Source organism: Oryx dammah, unplaced genomic scaffold (genome assembly GCF_014754425.2).
Source record: "Oryx dammah isolate SB20612 unplaced genomic scaffold, SCBI_Odam_1.1 HiC_scaffold_18, whole genome shotgun sequence".
NCBI classification, from domain to species: domain Eukaryota; kingdom Metazoa; phylum Chordata; class Mammalia; order Artiodactyla; family Bovidae; genus Oryx; species Oryx dammah.
Window position 1 is genome coordinate 63,814,266 of NW_024070202.1, and position 20,969 is coordinate 63,835,234.

A 20,969-nucleotide genomic window follows, 5' to 3' on the forward strand; every position below is an offset into this window, starting at 1 on the left:
TTCTACGCTGCTAGTATCATATCAATTGTATGTTAATCTTATTCTTCAATCTTCAGTAACTTTAAAATATCTTTTAAACACTTTAAGAAACAAGTAGAACAAGGCAAGGTACAAATAGATATAGTAAAGAAAAAGATAAAAGTAGATATATAAGAAAGATCAAGAAAAGCATCAAGACAAAAGGAACAGGAAGGAAGAGGTAGAGTAAGGTGGTAGTGTTTGCTGTGTGAGGTAATAAATAACAATGTGGAGCTGGATCTTAAGAAAGTGGCATGGCAGGAATATATAATTATAGATAACAGCATATTTCTTCTGAAATACCACTGTACTGAATCAGTCTAAATAACTGACTTCCACGTGGAAATATTTTATAATTCTGATTATAAAAATATTTCTCATAAAATGTGACCCATTTGTTACTTTTAACAACTTTATAGAAGTATCATTGATATATAAAAAATACACGTTTAATATTTACAATTTGATGAATTTGGACTCATGCATATACATGTAAATCTATTACTATCTTCAAGGTAATGTACATATCCATCACCAGTGTTATTTGCAATTTAGGTCTGTGGAAATCATTTTCAGTTTCGCTACTGTATTCTTCTTAAATATTTTTATCTTTAAAGCTTTGTGGTTTTTTCCAGAATTCATACAATAAACTCTAATTACATTGAATCTTTACTTTCTGAAGTAAAAAACCTATTCAGCTCCATGGAGAATGTGACTGCATACGTGAAACAATGAGTTGCCTGTGCTTGTCTACTCTGGCTGATCTATGCCAAACTGAACTAAAATTACCACATAGCACACTTCAAGATCAGCTGAATATCAAGCAGGTTTTAAAATGCACATATAATACTATCCAAGATCTAATGACGACTATATATGATACATGTAGCATCTGGCTGATTGTTAGAGAAAAAATACTAAGTTCTCTCCATTTGTTGGGTTTTTCTATCCATCAGATTTTGAGATGAAAGACTGCATGCCTTTCATAAAAAAGAAAGCTGTCAAACACATATTGGATATAAATTACTTCATTCCTTCTTTGGGGATGAACACTCTTACAGAGCGGTAGGGAGCACCAACATCTTCCTCAAGCCCAGAAAATAGTACTTTCTTCATATCTTTTGCCTTTCATCTCCCAAGGACTTTCTCTAGGTAGAATTCTGGGCATCACTGAAGTAAAAAAAAACCATCAGAGAATTGTAATGGCTACTCTTCAGGTTTCAGTTTACATTTCATTTGGTTCTTTATTTAAATAGCCCTGTCCAATTCCATTATGTACTGTGGCTTTGTCAAGGCATTCATAGTCTGGGCTTCCCCGGTGGCTCAGAGGGTAAAGCACCTGCCTGCAATGCAGGAGACCCAGGTTCGATGCCTGGATAGGGAAGTTCCTCTGGAGAAGGAAATGGCAACCCACTCCAGTATCCTTGCCTGGAGAATCCCATGGATGGAAGAGCCTGGTGGGCTATAGTCCATGGGGTCGCAAGGAGTCGCACACGACTGAGCAAGCTCACTTCACTTCACTTCATAGTCATATATTAAAAAAATATGAATAAATCAATTATAGACATGGACATTTGGTGAAATTTAGGGAATGATAAAGTAATTATAAGCAAAAACAATGTTCTAAGAGTTATTTCATCTGAAAAGGAATAAATATAATGCATTAGGATATAAATATCCCCATTTGCACAAAGAATATGCCTTTTTTAAATAGTCTCAATTGCAGATTCGTCATACAGCATCATCAACTGGAATCAAACAGATGTGTACAATTTCCCAAAGAAATGTTTGCAACAGCTTTTTTAGTTTAACCAAAGAGAACAGTTTAACCAAAAGAAATGTCAGAAAATGATTCCATTATCTAACTGAAGATTAAAACTAATCAAAACAAATTGATGCCAATGTAAAGAAGACGACAATCATGACCAATCACAAAAAGACCATGAAAAGTACAGAATTCTCTCATTCTTCTCAGAATTGTCTTTGATTTTTGTGTCTTATTCTTTAATTTTTGGTTGTTTCCAAGTCTATTTCACTAGTCATCAACCTACACATTCCAGAAGGTGCTATGACAGAGACATCATTATAGTTTCTAAAATAAGAATGTGTATATGTTCCTGCTGTTAACATCTTTATTTTTCAAAAAGAGTATATCCTCATTTTACTATATTTTCTAATTATAAAAAAAATAAAATTAAAACTGCAAATGCATAAAGTAGAAAGTGAAAATTCATTGTACAAATGGAAGAAATTTTAAAAACTGGAGTGTACTCAGCCAGACTTTATATATATATGAATGAATGAATATATATAATATATATGTATTCATTTCCCCTGATATCTTTAGTGTACCTAAAATTTGTTTAAAACTTCCTCTCTTAATAATTTATTTCCAAGAAAGGGTATAAAACCCAGTGAGCTTAGTAGCTTCATTATCTGCATACACCAGAAATCAGTTGTACATTGAGTAGTTTCAACAATTATTCTCATATGACGCAAACAAATCAATAAAGCAAATATTTATCTGAAATGCAAACTTGACTATACAGTTAGCACTTTTCATTCTATTGAGATTAATCTCAACAAAAGTTATTCACTTTCATCTTTGCCAATATCCAAAAGGAGGCTAGAAGAATATGTACACACAAAAAAATTAACTCCAATTTCTAGTAACTCCTAAAATCTAGTTTACCATATACCTATCTCAAAAACATTTTTCAGTTATTTTTTTAATGTTTTTTTTTATTTTTTAATTTAAATTTATTTATTTTAATTGGAGGCTAATTACTTTACAATATTGTATTGGTTCTGCCACACATCAACATGATTTTTCAGTTCTTTAAATTCCTCTCTCAAACCCTCATCCCCAAAACCAAAGTTATGTATCGCTAATAAAACAGGACCCTATCTTCATGACTAATATAATGGCTCTTAGTTTTCAATATCTAACATCACCCTTGTAGAAATCCTTGATGTGGCAATGATCTGTAACATAGTGTTCTTAATAGAAGTTTTCAAAAGCAATAATATCATGGCTTTACTTACGAGAGGTTTTGGAAGCAAGAAGTGTAACTTGGGACCCTCCTAAGAAGCGAAAACCCATTACATTCACCTGATCATCTTCTGACTGCTTGGCAAAGCCTACAAAGAAAAGAAAAAACATCACCTTACAAAACCACAAGGCAAACACTTAATATTTACAATAGGAAGCTTAGTTGATGATGAGTACTTTTTATGGCACTAGTCTCGTCTGAAGTCCATGTGTGGACTATATTAACTAACTTCCACAGTTGCTTCCAATTGCTAAAATTTCTGCCTCACAAGAACATGCTAAAATCATTTAATTTCCTTTCTTCTACTAGTTCATTCTAGGTCTGAGGCAGGAAATGCACAAGATGAACCTAGAATATCTGTCACACCAGAAAAAAACTATCAGTGACTAGAGAGCTATATGAAAAGGACACAAGAGCCATCTTAAAGAGACTACCACTGGCCAGAGATGAAAATATTTGAGTATCAGAAAAGATAATAATTGCAATGGAGTAAAACACATCAAATGTACTTAAAAGCATGTGTTCATATTTACAATAAAAACAAAAGAGAAAAGCCAAATGCTCACTATTGAAGAATTCTAGAGAATCAACTAAGCATTTTAAAAATCACTAACAAAGGCAAGAAATCAAGCACTTACCCTAATGACCCTATTGAACTGTACCACATAATGGTAAATAAGGGAAACATTATTTGTACATAAATACACCAGCTAAAAAACTGAAGAAAGCCTGAAAGCCATCATTTTTCAATTTCCAATGAATGAATGGATCTGAGTATTGACTATCAGTAGCTATTACAATCACACAAAAAAAGAGACAAATATATTATTTACCCACTGCTGAAAGTATATATCACCATTTATGAAGTACTCTGGCCAAAATGATCAGTCCTGGAAAACTGGGGCCAAATTTACCCTCCCATCACAAACAATTAAAAAATGGGTATAACCAAATAATAATAACCAAACCATTTTTCAAGACATTAGAAATTAGCAAATGAACAACAGTCATCTCTGACAAACAAGAAACAAAATGAGTCCTATGTTTGCCCCAGTTTACCACCTAGAGAAAATTTCCAAGCCATATCACATGGAAGGGGAGCCCAAGAGCAACCCAGCTTCTTTCTGAGTGGAGGTGATAAGAGTTGGGAATCTGGAAAGGCCAAAGTGGCAGAAGTTCTTAAGACAGAGAGAGGATAGCACTACAAAGAAAGAACTCCAGAAATCTGCAGAATCCTCTTTGAGTATGCAACAGAATACTAATCTATTTAAAACCAATGATCTCAATAATCACATTAAAAATAAATGGTCTAAACACCCCAATTAAAAGACAGATAATACTGGATTGCATTAAAAAAGCCAAGACTCAATTATATGCTACCTATAAGAAGTCCACTTTAAACATAAAAGATGAAAACAACTTAAAGGTGAAAGAGGGAATATATATATATCATTGTAACCCTAGGCAAAAGAAAGTTGGAATAGCTATATTCACATTATAAAAGTAGATTTTAGAGCAAAGAATATTAACAAAGATAGAGGCTATTTCATAATAATCAAGACAACATTACAATCCTAAACTTTTATGTCTAAAAGAGAACTTTAAAATACATGAAGCAAAAATTTCAGATATGCAAAAAAAAAAGAGAGAGAGGGAGAGAAATAAACAAATTGTAATTGAAGACTTCAATACTCTACTCTCAATAATTGACACATGTAAATTGAAAATCAGTAAGGATATAGAAGATTAAAAACACTATCAGAAAACTTGTCTTAACTGACATTTCATAAGATCCCACCCTACAATAGCAGAAAACCATTATTTTCAAATGCTCGTAGAACATTCACAAAAACTGTCCTAGTTTGGGGGAGCTAAATAAGTCTCAATGAATTTAAAAGAATTCAAGTCATACAAAGTATGTTCTCCTACCACAGTGAAATTGAATTCCAAATGAATAACAAAAGTTCTATGGAAAATCCCCAAAAGTTTCAAAACTATAGACCATACTTCTAAATAACACTATGGTCAAAAAAAGAAACAAAAGGAGAAATTTAAAAGTATTTGATATAGAATGAAAATAAAAAATATATTATTTAATAATTGTAGGATACAGCTAAAGCAATAGTTAGAAAAAATTTTATAGCATTACCCAACTACATTAAAAAGAATGGTCTCTGCTTTCACCTTAAAGAACTAGAAGAAAGAAAAGTAAACCCAAAGTAAGCAGAAGAAAATCAGAGAAATTAAAAAGGTCAGAAAACAAAAAATAAAAAGATGAAATAAATGAAACCAAAAGCTGGTTTTTCAGAAAGAGACAAAATTGATACACCTCTAGTCAACAGATCAGGAGAAAAAAAAAGAGGAAAAACACAAATTACCAGTATCAGTAATGAGTGAGTTGTCTTCACTCCAGATTCTACAAATGTTAAAAGGATAAGAAAATGTTATCAACAAATGTATGCCAATAAATTCAACAACTCAGATGAAATGCACATATTTTCTGAAAGATAGAAACCAGCAAAGTATACTCAATAAAAAATGAATAACATGAACAGTCCTATATCTTTTGAAGAAATTGAATTTGTAATTTAAAAGCTTTCCCATACACAAAACTCTAGGTCTGGAAAACTTCCCTGGTGAATTCTTCCAAATATTTAAGCAATAAATAATACAAATTCAGCACATGCTTCAAAAAAAAATTGTAGAGAGGTAAATATTTCCCAATTCATTCCATTAACTCCACATTAATAACTCATAAGGAAGCAAAATTACATATCAATATCCTTTATAAATACAAATGTAAAAATTATAAACTAAAGTTTAGCAAATTAATCCAACAGCCTGTTGAAAGGAAACTACATCATGATCATAGTGACTTATCTCAAGAATGCACAGTTGGGCTAATATTCAAAAATTAATCAATGTAATCCACCTACTAACAGACTAAAAAAAATGACATAAAATATTTCAAATGATATCAAAAAAGCATTGAAAAACTTAAAAATCTATTCCTAATGAAACTCACAGCAACCCTGGTATAAAAAAGAACTTCCTCAAGCTGGTAAAGGACATCTACAAAATATTTACAGCTATTAATAAAACATATTTAATGCTTAAAGACCAAATGTTTGCTCTCACAATATCTATTCAACATCATCCCAGAGGTTCCAGCTTAGGTTAAAAAAAAAAAAGCAAGCAAAAAGTAAACTGAATCTCCAGATTGGAAAGCAAGAATAAAAGTGTTTTCACTTGCAGATGACATGATCCTCTACAGAGAAAATCTGATTAAATCTTTGGAAAAAAAAAGGTAGTAGAACCAATAAATGGTTTAACAATGTAGCATGATACAAGATCAATATACAAAAACCAACTGTATTTCTATGTACTAGGAAGGAACAATTTGAAATTGAAATAACATACAATTTGCAAATGCATAAAAATATATTAAATACTTAAGGAAAAATCTGCTTAAGATTTGTAAGATAGGTACATTGAAAATAAAAACTGTTAGTGAGAAATATAAAATAAGCCCTAAATAAATGAAGGTCTCTATTTTCATCTTAAGAAACTAGGATAAGTGGAGCAAATTTTACCATGTTCAATATTGTTCAGATGTTGTTTCTCTCCAAATTGATCTACAAAATTAAGGCAATTCCAATTCTAAGCAAAATCCCAAGAGGCATTTTTTAAATTGATAAGCTGATTCTACGATTCATGTGAAAATGTAACCGATCAAAGTTTCAAAGACAACTTGGAAAAAAATTAAGTTGGATAAATTACATTACCTGATTTCTAGACTTATAAATAGTAATTAAGACACTATTTTGTATTTTGTACTAAGTTGCTTCAGTCGTGTCCGACTTTTTGTGGCCCTATGGACTGTAGCCTACCAGGATCCTCCATCCATGAGATTCTCCAGGCAAGAATATTGGAGTGGGTCACCCTGCCCTCTTCCAGGGGATCTTCCTGACCCAAGGATTAAACTAGGCCTAGTCTCTTACATCCCCTGCATAGTGCCACCTAGGAAGCCCCAAGACACTATTTGGTATATAGAAATAATGATGGACAAAGATAGATAAATGGAACAAACTGAGCAGAAATATATATATACATTCCAATTATTTATATAGTCTAATGATATATAGTCAACAACTTTTCAAAGACTATTCAGTGCAAGAGGATAGGCTTTTCAAAAATAGTACTGGCACATTAGATATTTACATGCAAAAACATGAATTTTATCCCTATCTCACACCATACACACATATCAACTCAAAATAAATAAGATCCCTAAATGCAAGACATGAAACTAGAAAACTTGTAGAAAAAACATATGAGAAAAAATTTGTAGCCTTGAGTTAGGCAAAAATTTCTTAGATATAACATTAAAATCATGATCCATAAAAGAAAAAAAAAAAACCTGATAGGTTGGGCTTTAGCAAAATTAAGAATTTCTGCTCTTCCAAAGACATTGTTAAAAGAATGAAAATATACACCACAGACTGGGAGGAAATATTTGCAAATCACATAATCTGATAACGTGAACATGAAGTCGCTCAGTCATGTCCAACTCTTTACGACCCCATGGACTGTAGCCTACCAGGCTCCTCTGTCCATGGGATTTTCCAGGCAATAGTACTGGAGTAGATTGCCATTTCCTTCTCCAAGGGATCTTCCCAACCCAGGGATCGAACCCGGGTCTCCCACATCGTAGATAGACGCTTTACCATCTGAGCCACCAGGGAAGTCCATAAGGGAGACCAAAAAAAAAAGAGTACATACTGAATAGTTCCATTTTACAAAATTTTAGAAAATACAAACTTATCTATAGTGACAGGAAGAAAACAAGTGTTGCCTGGGGATGGAGGGGAAAGGATAACAAAGCAGAACAAAGAAACTCTTTGGGGTGAAGGATACTTTCACCATCATGATTGTAGGGATGGTTTCAAAGGTATACATAAACATCAAGACTTAGCAAATTGTACACTTTATACATGTGTACATGTAAATAAGTTATACTCTAATAAAGTTGTTTTTTATTTAAAAAATACACTGAAACTGTTTGAGAATTAAAGAAGGTATTAAAATGTACCAGAAGAAAGATAAGTAAGTATTTTATAATGTTAAAATAGAGATCATTCTAAGCACAACATGAAAATTTGAAACTAAAAAAAAAATGAAATGAAACTTTAAATTTTACGACCTAAAAACAAAAGCTTTATATGTAAAAAAGCACAAGTAATTAATAAAAATTACAAAATTTCTATGCTAACAAATAATTTAGAAATGCAAATTTTTAAAAGAGATGCCACTTTTCACATAACCATGTCAAAAATTTTTAAAGATTTAAATCCAGCTGCTACTCGGTACAAACCCCGATATTGAGTATGTAACTTCATATAATTATTCTGGAAATAACTTTGGTATTTGAATATAGTTTTCAAATGTGCATATCCTTAAACTCAGCCATTTATCCTCAAGGTATTCCTCCAAAGAAAAACAGAGAAGTACAAAAAAGCTATGTACATGGTACCTCCAAGCAACAGAAAGTGAAAGATGCTCAGTCATTTCTGACTCTTTGTGACCCTATAGAGTGTAGCCCACCAGGCTCCTATGTCCGTGGAATTCTCCAGGCAAGAATCCTGGAGTAGTTTGCCCTGTCCTTCTCCAGGGGATCTTCCCAACCCAGGGATTGAACCCAGGTCACCTGCATTGCAGGCAGATTCTTGACCATCTGAACTACCAGGGAAACAACAGAATATTACGTTAATATTAAAATACAAATTTATTCACAAAGATAGCCGTGTATTTGAGTACCATAAAAGACTGCTATAATAGCATGCTATTTGTTATAACATTTAAGTAAAATTTTTCTGTAAAATTTCTGGTATCATGATGTATACTGAATGTCAGCTAATTTAACATCTATTCCCAGTCTCCTTTTTCTTAGCCCACCTACATTAGTTCTCAGCCCCCTTTACTGTAGAAGAGGCCATGTGACAATATTATGGCTACAGAGCCATAAGTAGAAATCTCCTATGAACTTTATGGAAACATGCCTTTCTGATAAAAGTTAAGTTATTGCCATAGTTATCTCTTTCCTCTACTTCCTGCCTTGTAGTTAGATGACTTAAGCTAAAGCACTCTAATGGCAGAAAGTGAGGAGGGAAAACAGAGCCTCTTGATGAGAGTGAAAAGAGAATGAAAAAGCTGACTTAAAACTCAGCATTCAAAAAACTAAGATCATGGCATCCAGTCCCATCACTTCGTGGCAGATAGAAGGGGAAAAAGTGGAAGCAGTGACAGATTTTATTTTCTTGGGCTCCAAAATCACTGTGGACAGTTACTGCAGCCATGAAATTAAAAGATGCTTGCTCCTTGGAAGGAAAGCTACAACAAACCTAGACAGCATATTAAAAAGGAAAGACATCACTTTGCCAACAAAGGTTGGTATAGTCAAAGGTATGGTTTTTCCAGTAGGCATGTATGGATGTGAGTGAAAGTGAAAGTGAAGTCGCCCAGTTGTGTCTGACTCTTTGCAGCCCCATGGACTGTAGCCTACCACGCTCTTACGTCCATGGGATTTTCCAGGCAAGAGTACTGGAGTGAGTTGCCATTTTGAGAGATGGACCATAAGGAAGGTTGAGTGTCAAAGAATTGATGCTTTTGAATTGTGGTGCTAGAGGACTCTTGAGAGTCCCCTGGACAGCAAAGAGATCAAACCAGTCAATGCTAAAGGAAATCAACCTTGAATATTCATTGGAAAGTCTGATGCTGAAGCTAAGCTCCAACACTTTGCCCACCTGATCCGGAGAGCCAACTCACTGGAAAAGACCCTGATGCTGGGAAAGATTGAAAGCAAGAGCAGCAGAGGTTGAGATAGTTAGATAGCATCACTGACTCAATGGACATGAATTTGAAAAACTCCAGGAGATAGTGAAGGACAGGGAAGCCTGACTTGCTGCAGTCCATTAAGTTGCAAAGAATTGGACATGACTTAGCAACTGAACAACAACAAATCCAAAGTAGCTATCTTATTGCCATGGAAGAAGCCAACATACTAGAGAACGTACGCTGCAAACAGAAAAAAAGCTGGGTCTTTGATAATATTCACAAACCATCATACCAGCTTTCATACTTCTGGACTTCTCTTTAATCGAGATCAAGAAATTTATATTATCTTGCTTAAATCACGTTTAGCCAAAATCACCCAGACAATTATTTATATATATGCATGTATGTAAATATTTTCTGTATAGCCATTAAGCATATTAAAGTTTTTATAATTAGAATATTCTCTACTAGCCAGGATTTGGGGCACCAGACACCTCCATTCAAACACTGTTGATAAAGTTAACTAGTATGACCCTTCAGAAAGTCAATTTCACATTATGTTTCAAAAGCTTTAAAAATATTACCCTTTGTTGGACTCTGTAATTCTGCTTTTAGATATTCATCAAAGAAATAATAATAAATTAAGAGAATCACTGATGTAATAATATATTTACAGTATTAATAGACTGAAAACAACATAAATGTAGAAAACTATAATGCTGGGCAAATGATTTTATAGTACAGATTTATGATAGAATAGCATGTAACTATTAAAAATCATAAAACAAAAATCTAAGTACATAGAAAAGTGTTTCATAACAATATGCAAAGTAATATTCTTTGGTGGGATGAAATGCTTAGAGAAAATATTTTTTAAAAGAGTAGGGAAATGTAATGAAATATAAGTAGATACTGCTGGGTGGTAGAATTATCAGTAACTTTTGTGTTTTCTTCTTGGTTTTCCATTGCTAAATTTCAGAAATCTTTTGTAACCAGAAAAATTAAAGCTATTTTAAATATACAAAAAAGCACTGAAATAAACAGAAAGAGATGTAGACTAAAAGTTGTTTTATTTCTTCTCTATGAAAAGCATTCATTTATTTGCATTAAAAAATAAATTTGCAATAGTAATTATAATATCAACATATAAAAGTCACATATAGCAAAAATGAATATATTATGTAAAGTAAAAAAGGAGCAAGAGTATGTATGCTAAATAATTACAGGATTCCAGTATGTTTAATATAAATATAAATCTGGAAATTCAAAAGAGAACATGCTGTATTCATAAACTGAATCTTAGGGGAAATTTTTTAAAATTTGTCATTGAGTCCCATTGTTAAAATGAATAAGATGCAAATATATGCTCATGAACCTAAGATACATCAAAACAACTAAGTCCAGAATCAGAACAGAAATGAATGAGCTATCTAAGCTTTCCTTAGTACTTCTATCCAACCAGAGCTTACAGAGATTCCTTCTCTGGTCAAAAGCATGCATTCTTATTTAATCTCTATTGGTTTCAGCCATCTACAGTAAAGATAGACCACTCAGAAGCCAGTCTTAAACATTTTTCAAAGATATTAATAAATTTAGCATGCAGCATATACAATTTATACTGCCAGGATAGGAGACAAACTAGTATGTTTGTATAAGATGCTACAAAAGCAGTGACTCTGTCCTTTTTATAATCCAAATTTGTTACAAGAAAATTGAGTACAAGAGAGAGAAGGGAAGGGAATAAGAAACCAAAAGGCACAAAACTACTTGCTAACTACAGACACACAAGCACACACACATATGCTCGTTCACTCAAATTCATTTGAACTAAAGAATAGATTAAGTGTAATAAAGAGCATCTTGGAGATTTTTCATAGAGTTTATATAAATAAGGCTTTTAAAAAAGACTTCAAATTAATGAAAAGTAAATGTTAATCACTTTAAGTAGTTAATAACACAAAAGTTGACTTACCATAAATTTCTAAACCTTGTGGGAAATACTTTGTATTCTAAATCCTATCCACTAATGCAAGGGTGAAGATGCATCTTACAGTCAACAGTGCTGAATTTTAATGATGAATTTAAAAGGGTTGATTTAATTCCCAGATATTTTTTTAATTCCACCTCATCACCAAGAAAGTTAATAGATATGACACATTAGAAACCCTGGCAACTAAAGATGTTTGATCCAATCAGTGCTTCTCTCTTTTCTAACTTACTCAAAAAAGAAAAACCAACACCTGGAGAAAGTCACACCTTCACAAATTACCCCAAATGTTCACTGTGATATTCAAGCTTTATACATGAAACCCCTTCTAAAACATCAGAGGCAGAGAATGAACACTGTCCCTTTCAACTGCTAATGACAGAGGAATCACAAACACCTACTTAAGAGATTACTTTTCAGAGGCATAAGAATATACTTTTAAAAGGTACATCTCCAAAAACCTACAATGAAGATGAATAATAAATATTTATATGCTTAGAAAAGGGATATATTCAAAAACCTACAGTAAAGATGAATAATAAATATTTACATTCCAAGGCAAAAGATCCCACGGTCTAAAAAGAAACATTTGATGTTTTCATTTCTGTATTCTGAAGCAAAATAATGATTATAATAATTCTAATCAAACTTAAAAGGTATACTTTATTACCTTGTTGATATAAGCCATTCGCCTTTGAACAGGCAAACAAGAGGAAAAAACCCTTGAGGTATTTTTATATTCTAACTTAACAATTATCTGATAATTACCCTATCATTACCTGTTGATGAAGGATTCCATTCTAAATTTTTAACATTTCTGATGTTACAGGCATGTTACTTCAAAAGTCCTACCTGGAAAGAGACTGAGAAGACTGACTGGAGATTTGTTGGTATCAATAGTTAGTTTGTGGCTTGCAGTTTTTGAAGGCTGGCCTGGTAAGCAGACTAATTTCAGGGGAAGTCTAAACTTACATTGGCTAACTCGAGGAATGCCTGAAATTAAAAAGAGAGAAATATATACTCATAAATTTGACAAATAAGAAAAAAACTGTATTACTTCACTAATTGTAGTACATGGTAGCAACATATCTTAGTTTAAATGTTTGCTACCTGACCATTTCATCTAGCACAACTGAAATAACTGGAAAGCATTATCATAATTTATGTATTTACATTATTATCCAAAGGTACAAGGCAAAAATAAAATCTTAAAAAGGAGCATAAGTGTAAGCTCTGCCTTTAATAATAATATTATTTTTAAAAATTCACAGTTGAATGTTATATAAAACATTATATGCAGTTATATTCAATTACTAAACTGTCTTTAAGACCTTCAAAGCTCTAGTCCTAGTCCAAGACTATCAGCTAAAATGAGCAAAGAATACGAAGTTTCTATCAGGAATACTCTGTATGACCATATCTAATCATTTCTCTGTCTCCCCAATCTTTTAATCTTTAGCTTTTTTATTTACTGAATATTCAAAGTACAATTAACAATTTGCAATAAATTATGAGCATGAAAGCAGAATTTGTCCCACTGAAGTTCTAATAAACTTCATGTCATTTTACATATCAACATTAAGAATATTACTTTCATACAAATTAATTTTTCCCAATTCATTTAACTTTACATATCACTTTTAAACAGTATTCTGAAAGGTTTACACAGTCACTCAATTCTCAAATTTTTTCAGAAAGTATAGAAGCATATTGAAATAGGCAATTTCATGAATAAATAACAATGAAGATTTTTATATCAGAATTTAAAGTTTTTAAAAGCCATTCCTTTTAATATTTTTATAAAAAATGAAACTGAAACCAAAGCAAACTAGGCTCTCTACTAATAAATCAAGTAAAGCAATTCTACAAATTTAGTTTTCTCTCCTTTTAATCTAGGATTCTATTTTTGACTGGATAGGATAAAAAAATAATATACAGAAACCTATATCTTAGTAAACTACTGTAGAGAAAGGGAAGACTTAAAATGTTCTACTCTACCTAATGGATCCACACTTTAATTCCTTTTACAGTGGAGTCAGAGAGCAGCTTAAAAATAGGAAAGCAGAAGAAGGAAACTTTGGAGACATGATCCCAAAGTAGGATTCCTAGAATTAGCAATATATTCTGTTAATGCCAATTGGAGTTGTGTGGTTTATTCTACAGGCAAGCTGGGAGTATGCTTTTCAGTACTACTTATTCACAAGGATACCGAGATATCATCAAAAATAGCAAACATATTGATATATGAGGTCAATTAAATACTTTTTCAGAGCATGTGGAGCATATTTGTCATTCTCTTCAATATAATCTATTATCCATCAAATTTTACATAGCTCATTTTTTGCTCATAACCAACAGATGTTAAATTCACTTCTCCTGGAATCCTAGATGCAAATTATAACTGGTGTCTCTTCAGAAAAGTCCCAGGGTATTATTTCCTGACATTTTGTGAGGTTTTAGAGGCATGTGTATTTGTACTTAACAGTGATGAAATGTTTTGACTCAAAATATTATGGTAACATGATCTAAGCTACTGCTCAAACCACAACTATCAATATCACCATAAAAAAACATCACAAAGTATTATTCTTTCCAACTTCATATATTCCATACATCCCCAAATTATGAAAATATACCTGCTAATATGCTTCCTCTACAATATAAAAATTACAGCCTCAATTAATAGATGCAATCTGGAAAGAACCAGGAAACTGAAGCCTATTTCCATTTCCTTCATTTTAAATGAATAGAGTAACGGGGAAAAAAACACTTCATCTTCTGACAATTCTGTACATGCACAAAGAGAAGCTATCATCTATGTACTTTCAACCAAGTCTGAGCTAATTGTTCAAATAAAATTTAGCTGTAAACACTCTTTTAAAATTATACTGCTAAAATTGTGGCTCAGCTTCACTTGGACCAGGTACTGATTGAATTTGTGGTAAAACAAAATTAATCATGATCAACACTAGCTTTACATTACTTATATATATTTGAAGATTATTGCCCTAAATCTCCAAGAACCCAGAGCTAAAGAAACTAGTGGTATATACATGTTTTCAGAAATTGAAACAAATGGATTGCAAGCACTAATAAACCCAAAAAGGGTAATACATTATAACTCAATTCACAGTTCAGTTAAGTCAGTTAATGACAATATCACACACTAGGGCAACGGTCAGCAGTTGCTAAGATTTGTAGAACCTCTCCAGAATTTCTTTTCTCTCCAAGAATTGTAAACCTGTTTCATAGGACATTTGGAAAACATTACTTTGAAAAATGATGACACATACTTAATAAAATGATTATGGCTATTTTTTAAATGATGGCAGCTTGAGAAGTTTTACCATTAGGGAAGAAAAAAAAAGAATATGAAATCCTTTAGAAATGAGTTTAAGGAAACCAAATCTTTAAAAATACAAATTACGAAGCCAGTATTTTAGAATACTTCCCATCAAATTAAAACCTAAACATTTCAAAACATAATGTCTAGTATTTAAACATGGGGTTTATCAGAGGCAGATTTCTATTGAGGTTTACATTTTCTTAAGAAACTTGAAATGTAAATTTGTCTACCAATTACTCTTCAGGCTATAATTGTACCTAAGAACCTGAAGCTGGAGATGTGTAGAGGTATGTGTGAGGGTATGCATATATGTATCTATAATAAGGAAAGAAAAAAATTATATGTTTTTGAAGACTTTCCAAAGTTGCTAGTAGAGTAGCTTTCAGCTTAGTTGAAAGAGCCTAACTTGCCCTAATTGTCTACCATCAGCAATATTTTGTTGGCAAAACAGGCTATTTGACTTATTCAACTCTCTGAGTATAATGCTGAGAGAGAAGAAAATTTGGTCATTTGTAATATGCAAATATTGGCCTACTCTCTCATCAGACTGACTTTGTTCTACAGTTTTTTAACAAATATAATCACCTCTCCTTCAAACACTTCCCCTGCTAGCTTACTAGAGGAAATGGACAGTCACAAGTACTATGGTGCAATTAATCACAAAATTATTTAACACTTAGAGACAAAATTCACATCAAAATCACTCCTGACAGAACAGTTTTTCCAGAAAGAGAATTCTAATTACCCCTGGCACACCCAAGAGACCAGTATCACTGTCAAGAGGGAAGCCAAAATGTGCTTTAAAAAAAAGGAAAAAGAACTTATATACCAGAGTAGAATAACTATATATTACACATCTATATAATGCCTTTAGAACTCTTTCCAGGGACCTGCTAGAGTCATTTCGTGTTGAAAACAAGGGGCCCGAAAGCAGTAGCAAAGTCTGGTAGCCAGAACTTCCTTGATCCCTTCCTGTTATGTCTGGCTACGTACTGTGCTCCATCTGCAGTCATGTTTTACACTGCCCATGTCATGTAACTCTAATGCAGAAATAATGGAGACTAACTCTTATGGGACAACATAAAACCTCATTTGCTTCTCTTTTTCCACATGTAGAAGCAGGACTGCTTATCTGCAATACAGTCTGAACAGATCAGGTCAGTAAAATGGAACAGTCTTTGAAATGTGAAGCTTTGTGTGTAAGTAAGATCTAAGTTGTCAACATATTATTTTTTTTGCATACTAGGTGAAGCTGAATATTTCAACTCTATTCCTGAAGCTTAATTAAAATTTTTAAATATAGCATAAGAGATTATTCAAACTGGCTTTAGCTTTGCATTGAAATACTGAAATTTCCATATATTGTGATTTTTTTCTCATAGTTTGATCTGAATTTATAGTAAAAGGGAATAAACTACTTTGAATAATAACCTTTACAGATTTTTTTTTAAAACTCAAAACAAATAATTTAAATAACAATACAGAATTTTCTAAAAGTTATTGCAAAATCTTATCAGTTACATGCAATCTTACAATGTAAAATGTAAATATTATTAATATTTTTAATAACCCAAACTCTAATTTGACAAGTATACTTTATGTAAGCTAAAAGCTTATTTCTATTAAAATAGTTCTCACATAAATATATATTCACCTTCCAGACACTACGCAATTCAGGTTATTGGTAACACAACTATATGAGTAATTAAGGTCATTAAGTATTTTATTTCTCTAATTTACCAATTAATATTATCTAATATTAATCTTAAAATGGCTAATAAACTAAGACATACCATCCCATTAAGTCTGTGTCTAGAAAGAAAAATAATCAAAGTAGAAGATACTTTTAGAGTGCCTCCCATATAATCAGAATACTGCACAAGTCAGGGACTTGAACCCCACTCTCAAAGAGCTCAAAAATCTACTAGGGAGACCTAAGGAACAAACAATGAAATTCATATTATGATAAGTATTATAGCAAAGTCATAAACAAAGGATTTGGAGAAGACAAAAAGTGACAACACTGACCCAGGCAAGTTCAAGGGGTCAGATTCTTGATAATATTTTCCCGCAAATTCTAAACAAAACAAGGAATAGGCCCACAGGATGAGTACACATGGCATTCTGATCAGAGAAAGAGGTGAATCTTTTGGGGTATACAGAATCAGACAATTTAGAATTCAGAATTGTTTTCCTTACTCTTTTTAAATAAACTAAGATAACAGAGCATACAAGCAAATCACGAGTAACTTACAGACACAAGTAGTCAATGACAGCTTTGGTTTTGTTCAAAAATGTCATGAAGTTTCATTGTTTCTCATGACTCTGAAACAACTAATAATGAATGACAAGTATCTATTATGGAAACATCTACTGTCTTCTCCGTAGCCAAATCAAGGCACTGAATCACCCTAAAGAGGTTGCTAGAGTCAAAACAGCAATCCATAAAAAGAATTCATTCAAGGGATAATACCACAATTCAATTACTAACCAAATTTCACTTCTGAAATTCATTTTGTTCTAAACTATCTTTTCACTTACCATCAGGATTTCGCTCTATCCATCAGAGGCAACGCAAAAAGGGATAGGGGAGAAAGAATACAACAAATTATGTCATAAAATTACAGCACAAATTTAATGCTCATCTGCTTAAAATATAAATTAAAACTTTAAAGATTCATACAGATGACATAAATGGCCTTCCAATAAATATAAGCCAATTCACAGCTGAAGAATATAATATGAATAATTGAAATCTAATAATATATTGTTATTCCATTCTCACAAGTCCATGAAAGGGTGTTATTCTATATAAATGTGGCAAAAAGAGGTAAAGATATATGATCTATACAAAAACAAACCAGATTTAATATGTAAATGACATCAAGAGCATTACATGAATTTGGGGGGGAAGAAAATGAGCTAAAGGCAAATACATATAATTAATACTTCGAGTTAGCCTTGCTTATATTATAACTTTAATTAGTAGATATTATTATGGAACAATGTCTTTTTTTCCAGCTTGTCTTGGTATTCTTTTACTTTTATAGACTTGTTTTTACTTTAATTTCTAATTAGCTTTCAACCAGTTGTTGTCTATGCTCTTTGTTTTAGTAATAATTTATAATCTTTCAAATTCCATCTTTACAAAAGCATAATAGTTAAAAATGGTATGTGCAACCATAAGCTCACCAAATGATTTAATAACTTTATAGTGTAGTTTTAAGCTTTTGTCTACTTGTTACGTATTCCATTTATTTATTTTAAATTTATTTTCAACTACTTTTCCTTAAAGATAAATGAAATAATTAGTTGAATTAAGGCATCAACAATCTATATTTTCAAGGAGTAACAAAGATAAAAAGTATAATAATGCCTATGATTATTGAGATGTCCAATTAATGATAAATTACCTAGAGATTTTAGCCAACATGTCCTATTTTTTATTTCACAACTCACTGAGCATTTCAATGTTCTTTTCAGAAATATCCAACTAAAATGTCCATCATTTCTTGATCCCTTACAGAAGTCTTGTATTTCTTTCTGAAGCCAGCTTTCTCAAAGTTGCTTAAACATAAAATATTTACACTGTCTCATATTTTGAAAATATAGGTAAAAGGTTAAAGTGATCATTTTTGGCTAAAAATGATTTTTTATAATTTAAAATAAAATTATTTACAAAGAAGAAACAGATTTTGAAAACATGTACTAAAATTATAAAAAAAAAAAACCACCTCCAAGTATAGAGTTGTCAATGCATAAACCATAAAATTCACTGAGACAAAATAAGCACTACAATTTTAAAAACATTGCCAAGGTGCTTCATTAGCACAGTAGGAAGGGTGACAATTACATAAAAATATTGCTAAGTAACCAAAGTGGGTATCAACAGAAAAGATATGAATATGGCATCTCTAAGGCTTTTTAAACTAAGACAACTGTACAGAAATGCTTAAAAACACAAAGGCAACATTGCTGAAATATCCTATCAGTTATACTACATTTAAACTTTTTTTTAAAAAAGCAATGACTAATTATTATTTATCAATCAACTAATTGTCCAACGGTTACAATGAAAAATTCACTATACAAAAACACACAAAGAAACTATAAAATTGAATCCAACTTGAAATTTATAATAACTGGATCTCTATTGGTCTAAAGAGAACTTTTTTGATCTATTAGTTTCTTGAAATAATACAGATCCTGTTCTTAAGTATTTTAACATGTAAGATACTAAAGAGTTTTATTTAGTCACTAAAGCAGTGTCTGAAACTCTAAAGACTGCCTTAATATTAGAGTAACCTATATGGCGATTTTTACTAATTCAGACTAGGCTTTTCTGTTTAGCTCAAGTACATGAAGTCTGACTAGATAACACTCTTCTAGTGAGAATAAAAAGTATCATATTCACTATCAATTGAAAAGATAGAATCAAACATTACATATAGAAATCAGCTGAATAGACTTATCACTAATTATTCATAACACATGAAAGTAACGTGGATGGATATTTTTAATTTAACACTATGTAATAATATTTTTCTTTTAATAATATTTACAATGTGTTTTCCCATCTTAAATACTTAAACATTTAACCCACAACTCCAATAATTTAAAAGAAGTGATTATTAGACTTATAAATTTGTGAACTGTATGTTTACCTGTTGGTCTGGAATAAGAAACAACAGCATTTCCTTCCAATTCAGGTGGTAAATAATTTCCTTTTAGATAAACGGAAAAGCCTACAGTTCTAGTCATCTCTGGTGCTATAAGCAATGTAAAAATAATGTTATATAATTTTAGGCAATTATTATTAACAACAACTGAAATTAGACATACACTGCATGCCAGTTACTGTCTTAAGCATTTTACATAACACTTGCAGAGATTAATTCATTTAATCCTCACAACAACCCTACATGGTGGTCACTATTATTATCCCCATTTTTGGTGCATGAGGAAAATGGTGACAGAGATTAAAAAGCTTGCCCAAGGTCATATAGTTAAGACAGAGGTAGGAATTGACCCCAAAACAAGGGTATCTACCATTCCACACCAATGCCTCTCTTTACTCAGATGAACAGGCAGGATGAACAAAGAAAAAGGTACAAAAGGGAAAGAGAATTTGGGAGTGGGAAATAGTGCTTTATCATGGCTAGAACACAGACTGCAGGAGAAAATGTAAGGGGGAACTGGATATGGATGTAACAAACTGTAGCAACTTAGCAGATTGTACATAGCTTTCCATATTCATGTACTTGACCTCCAACATATATTAGAGAGCTACAAAAAGTTTTCAACTGGAAAACATTAATTATCCAGAATGTTTTAGAAAGACAACTTGGAAGTACTGTGAAAATTTTACAGATAAAGTAAGATGCCACCTACAAGTTTACCTCAACCACTAACCACTCATTCACTGATTCAATGAGTACTTATTGAGTTTCCACTATCTGCCAGGCACTTAGGTAAAGGTTAGTTACATAAAGAAAAAAAACAGAGATGGTCTTGATTTTTATGGGTAAAACATAGGATTCTCATCTAAACAATGGCATAAAGAAAAACAGAAAAAGAGTTGAAAGACAATTCAGACATCATTTTATCAGAACTAATGACAACTTGGATGTAAGTGGTAAGAGAGACTCAATACAAATAAATCTTACAAAGAGTTGCCATTTATTACCTGTCTACTATTTTAAGCATTATTACAGATATCATACATAGATTC

The 20,969-nt window shown here is 31.9% G+C and overlaps 1 protein-coding gene across 1 annotated transcript in view; it reads right to left on the minus strand.

Annotated features, from left to right (window-relative positions):
- BBS9 (Bardet-Biedl syndrome 9) overlaps positions 1-20,969 on the minus strand; it is a 469,218-nt gene that overhangs the window by 233,168 nt on the left and 215,081 nt on the right. The window contains exons 14-17 of the mRNA XM_040259660.1: positions 19,903-20,007; positions 17,780-17,794; positions 12,745-12,885; positions 3,064-3,159 (exon numbers count right to left, since the gene is read on the minus strand). Coding sequence (XP_040115594.1) covers positions 3,064-3,159; positions 12,745-12,885; positions 17,780-17,794; positions 19,903-20,007 — 357 coding nt within the window. The remainder of the gene's footprint in view (positions 1-3,063; positions 3,160-12,744; positions 12,886-17,779; positions 17,795-19,902; positions 20,008-20,969) is intronic.